This window comes from Watersipora subatra, chromosome 3, assembly GCF_963576615.1.
Source record: "Watersipora subatra chromosome 3, tzWatSuba1.1, whole genome shotgun sequence".
NCBI classification, from domain to species: domain Eukaryota; kingdom Metazoa; phylum Bryozoa; class Gymnolaemata; order Cheilostomatida; family Watersiporidae; genus Watersipora; species Watersipora subatra.
Genome location: NC_088710.1, coordinates 14157250 through 14169663, shown reverse-complemented (window position 1 = coordinate 14169663; position 12414 = coordinate 14157250). Strand labels below are relative to the sequence as shown.

Here is a 12414-nt window from a genome sequence, read left to right as displayed (position 1 = left end):
AGATGGGTCGTGAAAGTACAATATAACCATGTTTCGTTGTAGTATCATTTACATGAATTGTAACACAAAATATTCAACTCTCAAAATCATAAAATCTCACATTATCAACATTAAGTCTTAGTAGTTAAGACTAATCTACAAATTTGGAAATTATCCTCCCCATGTCTCTTTTTATCTGATAGTTACTCTATTGATTAGAGGATGGCTCTGCAGACAATTTGTTCAAAAACACTTATCTCGAACCCGAGATAAGTGAACCGGATCTCAAACCTGCTCATCATACCGAGAAGCATTCTTAGCCTGCAAACATCGAATACTTATAACAATATTAGGTCAAAGTTTTCAAGGATGCTCGAACAGGCATATGCTCACAAAATCAAGGTTGAAGCTACCGTAGTTGTCTGATTCTTCTGGTATTAACTCTGGTCATAAACTGTCCTTAAAATCATCCTTAAGGTGAAATAAGATACTAATTTAGTAAATATAGACTGACAGAGAGGGCAGGTGCTCATTCAATTGACAATCGTCAATTGGCATTCACCATTGCTGCTACACACATACATTGTACTTACGGTAACAATAAAAATGGAAATGTTTGAAAAAGTAAATCGATCAAAAATGATAGTTTACTGATATTCTCTTTGTAAGATCTAATTATTGTGAAATAACTTTACTTTATAGACACTAGCCGAAGGGTGGTAATAAAGTAATTACCCTATGAATTTTAGTAACTTAGCTGGTAATCTAGTGGCCTAAATCTTTACTAAACCGATAGCTGTGTTTGAAGCGAGTTTAAGAATTGCTACTTTACGCGTAATGATCAACAGTGCTAGCTAATAACCCCAAGTACTTTAAGTGTGAGTATTTTAATCGATGCAGTCACAAGTATTTATGGTTTGGGTATCGTAGCGTAGTGGATTAGATCGCTGGACTGCAGATCGAAGGTTTTGAGGTCATATCCTCTGCCATGCAGACTTTTCATTCTTAGATTTTCATCATTATAGCTGGAAAGCACACAACACTCAGACTTGGTGTTTTATAAACATGATTAGATGGCCTGGTTATGGTCTTGTCTTTTTCATTGTCTCAGCTGCGATTCTCATCAGCGTACGATTCAGCCGCAATATAAAGGCTCTGATACCTAACCGATCTTCTCATGCTTATAATAAAACCCCGATTTATGATAACATTGAAAAACAACAGAGACTGGAAGCACTAATTCTGATAAAACTTTGTTCAGTCTGATCGAAAATCGGAATCAGCATATCTGATTTACATATGAAAAAAACAAAAACACTGTTCGTGGCAGTTATGGTTTAAGGTCCAGTCTACTCAGCAAGGTCAGCTAGCTGTTGTTCCCAATTCTGTTGACCCGAGTAGCGCCGCCACTCCTGCATCGACAGGTGCAACCAATCCTAATCAAATGAGTTCAAGCTTTTCCTCAGTTGTCACTAGGTTGGGACGAGTATCCAAATCACCCAACCGCCTAGGCTTCTCTTGATTAGGACAAATTATTGTAAGCTACATCCACCATATTTTTGTGATTTTCTATTTAAAAAGTCATGTTGTGTTCTTGTGGGGTTTTGGACAAAGAATCAGTTTTTGTACAATTGTGTTTTTGCAATCAACTTCTAGGGTTTATGCAACCAACTTCTATTATTTTAAACTATTATGCAGATATGGTATTTTCTTATGAGTGTCTGACTTGTGATATATGAGAGCAGTTTGAATTGTAACAACGACTAAAAGAGGCATATGTCACACTGAGTGATGATGACTTTACCATCCTACAGTAGCGGATTCAGCTCATCCTCATATTATGAGATTACCTATGCCAGCTATGTTTGTGCTAGATATGTTTATGCTAGCTATGTTTGTGCTAGATATGTTTGTGCTAGCTATGTTTGTGCTAGCTATGTTTGTGCTAGCTATATGTTTGTGTTAGCTATGTTTGTGCTAGCTATATGTTTGTGTTAGCTATGTTTGTGCTAGCTATGTTTGTGCTAGCTATGTTTGTGTTAGCTATGTTTGTGCTAGCTATGTTTTATCAGTCACTTACACGCATCCTAGGCATTCAGGTGACACTCAATATAACCTATTACACTGACAAATGCTGGCTTTATGATATGGTGTCAGGACGGGATTTTTGAGGAGAACAAAAAGGAAACATGGCAGAGGGAAGGTTGAAACCGCTGGCACGCTATGTAAATTCTACAGACAATCCCAGTGAGACTAGTAGATGTTGGAAAGCATGACTCGAATAATATGAATTTTACATGATAGCGACAGAAAAGACTAAAAAGGATGAAGAGATACAAGTTGCGACTTTATTGACACTTCTTGGCGCACAAGGCAAGAAATATTCTAGACACTGAACATAGCGGACCGAAAAGACATTGCAGAAGTAAAGAAAGCATTCACTGAACACTTCAACCCTCAAATAAAAACAGCCTTTGAGCAATTCAAGTTTCTCAGCAGAGTTCAGAAGCAAGGTGAGCCATTTGAAAGCTTTGTGACAGCGCTGAGAGATCTCATTACAATTTGCGAATTCCATGCTGATGAGAAAGACAAAGCGATAGTGGACAGAATCGTAGCAGGTATCTCATCTAAGTCGGTTTGTGAGGATATATTCAACTTGCCAGGCAATTCTACATTACAATAGGTTAACTCAGTATGCTGTTGTAAAGAGGCTACAACACAGTACCTTAAAGAAGTGAACCCCCAACAGATGCATTTAATGCCATACGATGTGTCGTGCCTCCGCAACAGGAAGTATCCTTGTCACAGAGCAAGAGCCCAAACCCACAATCGGATAGACAATATAGAACTGGACCATTACAAACGATAAAGAACTGTAAATACTGCACTATGGAACATCAACGAGGGAGGTGTCCGGCTTATGGAAAGGTGTACAGAAAATGCTCCCGTAAAAATCACTTTTCCACTGCATGCTTGACCACACGAGATGACAGTAACAACATGGCCAATGAGGTATCGGAACCTGACAACGTTGATACCGGAGACATTGCATTTGCCATCAATGATGGAAGAGACAATCAACGCTAAGCGCTGCCATCAGTTGCTTACACACACTAGGATGTGTGTACGCGACTGATAAAACATAGCTAGCACAAACTTAGCTCGCGCAAACATAGCTAGCACAAACATAGCTAGCACAGGTAATCTCATAATATGGGGATGAGCTGACTCAGCCACTGTAGGCTGGTAAAGTCATTAGCACTCAGTGTGAGCACACATTGTGACAAAGATTCGATCTTGGACACTCTAGTTCGCCACTCCGATGCCTTACCAGTTCAGCAACACAAGACGATGTATTCATTAGACTATATATGTCGCTTTAATGGAGCAAATAGGCTATCGCTCTTCATAATGTCAATAAAAGCAGTAGCTTTTATTAGTGAGCTCACTCAAATTATCCATTGGCAATGGGTCAGTGCAAGTGGCAGGCAACTCTCATTACCTCTCTTGTTTATAAGCTGATTTTTAATACCCGGCCAACGCCGGGTAGCACAGCTAGTCTACTATAATCTATATATAAATCAAGTGTTTGTCTGTCATCTGTCTGTCATCATTTGTATGGCCAGTTAATAACGATTGGTTAAAATAAGCACGCTTGCACTTTTCAGCAATCTAGCGTACCGTGAGAGATCATGTGTCATGATTATTTGCACAACTATTACGAAGAGTGGCAAGGTGGCTGTATGGTTTAGTGGTGGTGCACTTGGTTTCACATCTGTACATCCGAATGTACGGGTTCGATTCTTGTGAGGTACAATTTTTTTTAACGCTTTTAACTGGCTTTGCACAGACGCAGCTCTTGTTATAGTAAAATTACTCAATTTCATTGGGTAAAGAAACTTAGCCAATGGCAACTAAATTACCTGTGACTGTTTATAAGCTATTATAAATCTGGAGCAAATATATAGCATGAATTGTGAGAAATCTTTTTCCGCAACTTATTTTAGATACACTTTGAGCTTTAAAGATGTGGTTGCATCAAATTTGAGTTGATCTTAAAAGAAAGCATTTTTTTTCTCTATCAGTTGATATGTTGTTTGTTGTGTTAGGCGATCTCATTGCCAAAATATTTGCAGATTAAAATCGAAAAAATCTGATCGCCGTAAAAACGCTCAGACCAAAAGAACATGCCCAGACTTGCCCAAAATGATGTCACGCGGTATTTATCTTTCAATATATCTCGTATTCACATCGGCTATTTGCGATAAAAGTCTAGTCCTACGCGGCTCTATTGGCATATATCTTATTTTGTATTTGCTCATGTTGGCTAAAATAAAGTTTTAAATCCAGCTACAGATGCATTATTATGACTGTTCCAAAGGCCTCAAATAACGAAAATTGAAAATTTGTCTTACTCACTTTCTCCAAATGCTGTGGAAACATTTGAGTACCGACTACCAATTCTAACGGTCTACAGTAATTCTGTCAAGCAAACTATGTAGAATAAGGTCTTTGTATCAGCACAGTTCCGCCGCTACCCACACTAACGATATACAGCTTCCCAAAAGCCCCGCCCACATTATGTCCGTCGCCTATCCTTGGGCTGTATATCATTGCCCACACCGAAAACTAGTTTCTTACTACCGTAAGTAAAATAGGCAGCGCGTCTTTGAAAAGAATATACATAGGGATAGAGAAGTGTGGGGTGAGAAGTCTGCTGCAAATGGGATTTGAACTCACATTCTCCAGTTCTGCGGACATCCATATACCGTATCCAATTCACTACAATAATCTGCAAATCATGTTTTGCATTATCTTCAACAATATAATTCTATTATATAATTTTTACAAGCAAAAAGATTTTCATCTCGGCATAAAGCTTTTATTAAAAATATTCATCAAGTCGTGGCCACTCACATAGTTTTAGCTGATACAATAAGACAAATTCATCTACTGCAACAACTCAAACAAAACATCATGGTTTATGAAGCACACATTCAAGTCTCTCTTTCCCCTTCATGGCAGTTTCCACACTGACAAAGCTGCTTCGGCTGGTGGGACGACATGAACATCCTGTAATCAATAAAACAAATGCAATAAATATATGTCATTCATAGATATGTCATTCTAACACGTATCTACTGAAAGCTTTCAAATTGGGAGTTTGATAGATTGCGAGTGTAATTTTAAAAACAAATATATGTTTAACAAAGGCACAAGTACGCCAAGCCAACGATTCGAAGCTTTGGTTCTGTATGTTAAAGATTTGCATTGATCAATCGATTTTCTTCACTTTCTATAAGTGAAAAGTGAACATCTAAAGTCAAATCATAAATCTAATTTACTAGATAAAACTGCCACAGAAAATTTGAAGCAAATGTAGCTAGGTGAATTGATAAAAAATATAAAACGGTGATTAGTGATAGCAAAAAGTTATAATTTTATTAATTAGTACATGTATTAGTGAGTACTAAAATATTGCCTTTAGTATATCCATCAATCTAAGCCATTGTATTGCTAGATGCTAAAGATTAAAAAGAAGCCGTCAAGAACTCACTGTACATACGTAACTCGCATGCGCAGGAAATTACATTTTAGCCTCAAACAGGGAAATATAATCTGAATGTAAACTCAACAGGAAACTCTATAGGAGACTCAAAGTAAAAGATAAATTTACCTCCATTCTCCGATCTTCCTCCGTAGAGCTTTAACTACCAGAAGGCAAGAAAACTCGGAGTCACCTTCGCAGCAATTTTTACGATTACAGTATATGTTGTTTGCCAATAAAACGTGTCGATCGAGTAATTCATTAAAGTAACGATGTTAATTAATTTAGTAAATGTCGATGTCCATGCGATTTAATAATAGAGTAAAATCCCTAAAAGTGAGATCACAGACAACGCGTTTTACGAGCAATAACATTTATTACGGCCTATATAAAAATTTTGCGCTGATGATTGGCTAAGGAAGCGACCTCATATTTATGGCTCGTGGTTTTTTTTCAGATGTATTGCTTGTGACGTCACGAAAGAAGCACCCGCTGGAACGTGAGCTTTTTAAAAGAGGGCCTCATTCAAACGCATATATCTCTGGACAGGGTTGGTCTACAAAGACAAAAATGGCATCAAATTGTAGCTGATGTTTTAGCCTTTTATGGGTCTTAATTTCATTAAATTGAATTTTTTGACGCAACCACATTTTTAAAATATTTGAATTATACATGGGCTGGACATACACAGATATGAACAAATACCTTCATTTAAAAGTTAGGATAGTAAATGTTGTATATATTGATTAAAATTAAATTTTCCATGCAAAAACTTTTTGTTACCTGTGCAACGCTGGGCATTCATCTAGTCTCTACCATAATAAGAGCCGTCCATCCGAAGCCACACTAAAAGCGTTAAAACAATTGCCTCAAACGAGAATCCAACTCTAGTATCCCTCTTTGCAGACAATCCTACCAACTCAACCACCTTCCAACTTGAAAAATAAGTGTACACATAGTTATTACACCTGACGATCTAGCTTGTGTTTTGGGACAGGACATTGACTCCACCTATGGCTTTATAATATTTACTATAATAAGAGTCGTGTCTGTCCATCTGTTCATCCGGCCGAAGCCACGTTTAGAGGTTGGGAAAAAATGGTCACATGATGCAACATTCAAACTTAATCCGAACAAACACTCCAAACATTCACCCACTATATTTGCTGGATAATTGTACACAGTTATTACACCTGGCAATCTCTCAGGGCTTCCAGGGTACTAGTTTTCAATAAATACTCGCACATTTCTCTCGCATTATAGCCTGTTTTAATTATTGACGTTTTAAAACATGAATTAAAATTATCATATTATTTGGGCATGATTCAAAAAGGTCATTGTAGTAATTTTCTATATGATGTTTTTTACACTGTTGGTCAAGTGATAAAACACCATCTCTCACACAATGATTATTACATGTTATGAAATGTTACTATTAAACTAGACATTCCCCTGTCATACAGCCCACGACCAAAGTTATAATGGAAAAAAGAAAGAGTATTGCTGGTTGTTGAAAAAGTAGTTGTCAGCAAGAATTGACAGAGTATAGTGTTGTAAAGGAATTTGCCGGCCTTTACTTGGCACGATCTAGGCTATTATATAAAGAGAAGAGAATGCGTGTAGTTTCGTTCAGTTTTTATTACAGAAGGAAATTTCGCTAGCCGAGGAACGTACGGCTATCTGCTTTGCCCAACTGAACGAGCGCGCTCCTTTATATACAATAAACTCGCCCGTTCCAGCTAACGGAACCGAGTGAAAACCATACAACATTAGTAATAAACAGAATCGCTAATCTGTTGGCATGGTTATAATAGAGCGATAAACGACGACATAATAGCGATATAATATGTGAAGAAATTAATAACGATATAATAAAAAGAAAAACAGCATGCACGATATTAAATAAAAATATCTACACGAATTACAATGTCACGGCCTGGCGTCCACCACAGTGTAAATGAGAGTTGTTCGAGATAATATAAAATAAGTTTGAGGGAGCATGACCCCAAAAACGTGCAACTAACAATTTATTTTGGAGGTAAAGTTCGGTTGAAACCAGGTATATGAGTAATTGGTTAATTGTTGATATTACAGTTGTATTTGGTAGTGTAATATAAATAGATATATAAAGGTGAAAAAGTTCTATTTTAGAAAACAGTGTAAGTATAGAAAAATGTTAGTAATGCTGTTAATAGAAAGTATATGGGGAATGTAAAGTTGTATATAAAGTAATAGCAATGCAATAATGGTATATGATATAGAATAATGTTGTAAATAGATTTATATGTAGGCCCTATATAAGTATATGTAAAGTATTTTGTATACGGACTAATAACAAAGGAAATATATAATAACTTGCTGTGCCACCCGGCATTGCCCGTGTAATAGAAGAGTATTTGGACAGAAAATTGATTTGTATTTAACATATAACAACATTTGCCATTCTAACTTTCAAACTACATATCATGAGAAAGGTTTTTTGTCTTATAAACAATGAGAAGTAGTGAGAGTTTTGCTATTAGAAAGTTTAATAATGTGAGCGAACAGCTTCTCGTGACGTTATGCTATGACCCGCGTCTCATGTAAAGCAGTTACGTATATTGCTCTCATATAATGACTTATATTGGCAGGTTAGCAATTCGACTTCTGTAGTCTTGTGGGCAAGGCATAAGACTGGTGAACGGCTTGGTCAGAGATCGAATCCTCTTCGGTACGGAATATTTATTCCAAGATTTTAAGATCTATAGCCCGATTTCTGATGATGACATACGGACTTTGAGAAATGAAGATAGAAATATAGGAAAGAAAACATATAAAATATTTAGAAAAAGTTCATATAGAAAATAATAGAGATAGTTTTGTTAGATAAGTGCAGTGTTCTGTTAAAGGTCGTGCAGTCTAGTCTCCTCTCTTTTACGTTGTAGGACTTGGCCATTGATAGCTAATTGAGTGATGCGCTCCTTAGTGAAGTTGTTAACAAGTAAGTCATTAATGTTTCGAACTCGAGAGAGAGCAACAAACGATATTCCAGCAGTAATTTCCGCCATAGGATGGTGAAATGTGCATGTTTTTTTCGTGAAATGCGCACGACTTTGTGGTTCTACTATCTGTTGCATAGCTTCATGAGCGTTTTGTTGGCCAGTCTTAATTTTGATTAAAGTGCTTGTCAGGTTTTAATGGCGATTATAGGCCAAATTAATATTTTTAAATATGTATTATCCGATCAGATGAGTAAGTTTTAGGATATTGTCGACAATTTTCAAAGACTTGGTAACATATTTAAATAGGTGTATAGGTGTTTTGTCTCATTGATGGGATTTCGGTACAAGGGTTTGAGTATGGCCATTGGTGGATACCTTTCGGGAGTTGTGTGCACATATGCATTTATCATAAAGCTCCCAAACACTCGCTTCGCTCGTGTTTGGTCGTGGGATTATTATTAAATATGTTACTAATGATTTATTACATGCACTAATGCTGTAATCAATTTTAGCTGATGGAGATATTCTCATTAGCAAGGAAAATGCTACCACAGGGGAGGGTGGAATTGGTGAGTCAAATTTAATACCTGTAAGCTCATTAATTCTTTACAACTTACAAAGTGTCATTATTATTGTACATCCATGTCTATGCGCCTCATCATTGTGTATCCATGTCTATGCACACACACAACTTATTTAACTTTTGTAGCTAATTATCCTAATGTAGTAGGGTTTAATGTTTATAGCTTGTCTGCTAAAGAAGATGATACATTTTGTTTATTGTAACTTATTTTGTTATCAGAAGTAATCAAACACTTTGAAAAGCAAAGAGTAAATTTGTTTAGTTTATTTCTATTTTTTCCAAAGTTTAAAACCATTTTTAGGAGGTTTCTCAGTTCAAAATATTTTTACTATCTAGAAGCAGAATAAAGTTTTAAAAGAATTTTGTTTTACTTCTACAACTAAATTATGACTGGAAAATGAACTTCACAACATTTTAATAGATCTATCCGAAAGTGTCGGTATTTATCTATTGTTTGCGATTGTTTTTGATGTTTGAGATGATCTGACTGCCAGTATATTGATGATCTGACTGCCAGGATGTTTCAAGATTAAAATCGGCAAAACTTGCTCGTGCTTAAAACATTCAGACTTATACAAAAGTGTGTTTAGGACATCTATAGTTGCACTTTGGCTAAGAGACCGACAGAATAGAGATGCATAATGCTGCAACTTAAAACGCAATAGTCACTATCAATAGGCAGCCGCTCATTTTGATTTAGTGACGTCATTTTGGCACATGTTTTTCCTCTTCTGAGCTTTTTAACCATGATCAAGTTTTGTTGATTTTCAATCATAAAACATCCTGGCAGTCAGATCACCTCAAACATTTAAGACAATCACAAATAATAGAAAAATACCGACACTTTCTGATAAAATTTACTAAAATGTTGCGTAAATTCATTTTAAAATACATTTGCTCTTGTTTTGACATCTATAGATTCTACCCACAACTCTCGGTCGCAGATTGAATAGTCATACGACAGTTTTGTAATATTTGGGCATGTTGAACAAAATACTTGACATTTTCATAGCTATTTTGACATTGAACTAACTTTTAGTAAAGTTTATCTATTAATAAGTCCATTACGATGGTTTACACCACGTTTTTAAACAGAAATAAATCAAGTAGGACATATTGTAAAAGAAAGTTACAAAGGCTGCTGTCTCAAATTTTTATAAACCTGCTCAGTAATGGATTCCAATGATAATTTTTTTATTTAAAAATATTCTGATTGGCTTTAAGAAGTGCTTAATTGATTTGCAAGGGTTATTAAGTGCTAAATCAATCTGTCGCACAAAAAGTACAAAGTTGTTTTCTGTACATCAACATCTATAAAATTGAAATTTGCACAAATTTCCGGGTTTAGTTCTGGTCTCACTTCTAGTTGTTTGACAAAATTCAATTTCCTCACCACATTTAGAAATTGTATCTTAGCTCGTTGAGTGAGTTTTAAGTCCTTGAATACCTTCAATCCAAATGTAAGATATTCAGGGAAAATCTATCGTTTTCACATAATTACATATTTGTTATCATGTTAAGTTCTGTTTTGTTGGACAATAAAAAGTTGAAACGCCTGGGAATGCCGCAAGCAAATCTCATGTTGAAATAGAGCGTTCTATCACTGCAATCTCGAGGGGTTGAAGGCATTAGAAATAATTCATTATTTTAACCTAAAAGGTAGCAAATTGTATATTTTTTGAACTCTCAAATATTTTCCCATCAACTCTGAAAATTCACAAACCTGTAAATGCTTATGAAACATTCAGCCTTATAATATTATTTTTGGATTCATCCTATGCAGTTGTAAATGGACGTACCCATAATGCAGTGGCTACTCAACAACCAATTCAAAACATCTGAAGAAAATAAACAAATTTAAATTTACTCTCTACTTTTCAAGGTATTAGATTACTTCTGATCACAAAATAAGCTCCAACAAACAAAATGCTTTACCTTCGTTAGCAGACAAGCTACAAGCATTAAATTCTACTACACTAAGATAACTAGTTACAACTGTTAAATAAGTTGTGTGCATGCATAGACATGGATACACAATAATAAAAATACTAATAATAATAATGACACTTTGTAAGTTTTACAAAAGTAATGAGCTTGTAGTTGTCACATATTCATAAATCTCTGTCCAGTTCGTGATAAAGTTTTAGTAGCGAAATATCAGATTTCCAGAGGATTTGATCACAAATTCTGCAGTTCTGGAGGCGTTGATCTTACCCATTAGACTACAGCATTCAACTGACCATAGTAGTCAATAATGTTGAAGATATTCATTACATGGATTGAAATCCGCATCACGACATAGCATCACACATAACGATTACCAGCTGGCATCATTTTATGAATGCTCTGCATTGCATGGGTAATAAAAACAGCTTATAAACAGTTGCAGGTAATGTATTAGGTAATGTAGTAGGTAATGTAGTAGGTAATGTAGTAGGTAATGTAGTAGGTAAAGTAGTAGGTAATGTAGTAAGTAGGGTAATATAATGTTTATAAGCTGTTTTTATTACCTGTGCAACGCAGGGCATTCATTAATCTTTACATATATTATATTTCAAAACATATCTCAGCCAAAAAAAAAGTTTGTGTTAATGCTGCAAATGAACTTACAAACTTAAGCCTTTAAGTCTATAAGTAACAATGAATCAACAATTTGTAGTAAAATAAATAATGTAATGGCTAAAAATATCTTGTTTAATCAAATGCGAGCTTTGGTTGGGTTGGGGGAAACAAAATTAAGTATCACCAAAACCAAATACTGTTCTGCCTGTGAGCGTCAAAGCTTGTCGTCATATTTATTGTCATATGGCTTTATAGCAGGATCAAAAGAAATGCTTGAAGAGGAGACTAATCGGAAACAAACATTAGAAAATTTGATCGCAGAGAACAAGTTCCTACGGGAACAGAATCGCCGTTTGAAAGAAGAGTCGGAATGTAAGGATTCAAAAATTGATGAACTCAAAACTGTAATAAGTAAGTAAACTAAATTTTTGAATTTTTGTATACATTGCTTCTAACGCTAAAGCTTCTGCGAGAATATTGTCTCGCTAATATTAGTTTGTCAAATATGTTCAATTTTATTTTAAATGAGGCTTGGTTCTGTTAGGAATTTGGTATCTGTTGGTATTGTAGGAGTAATGTATGACGAATAAAGAAAAGTTCTTCTGTTCTTCCACATTTTGCTCACATCTTAGCCAACCTATATAAATTTGTACTTTCTCTAGATGGTCTTTCTATAAACATAGGTTTAACTTGCTGTAATCTGAAAAAGTATGTTAGCTGTTGAGTGCATTTTCGTTACTCCATTTTTGCAAGCGGCTGAT

The 12414-nt window shown here is 35.5% G+C and overlaps 1 protein-coding gene across 1 annotated transcript in view; it reads left to right on the top strand.

The window, feature by feature from the left end:
• Positions 1–12414, top strand: part of LOC137391500 (uncharacterized) — a 35568-nt gene that overhangs the window by 10237 nt on the left and 12917 nt on the right. Inside the window, exons 5-6 of the mRNA XM_068077999.1 lie at positions 9021–9077; positions 11909–12064. Coding sequence (XP_067934100.1) covers positions 9021–9077; positions 11909–12064 — 213 coding nt within the window. The remainder of the gene's footprint in view (positions 1–9020; positions 9078–11908; positions 12065–12414) is intronic.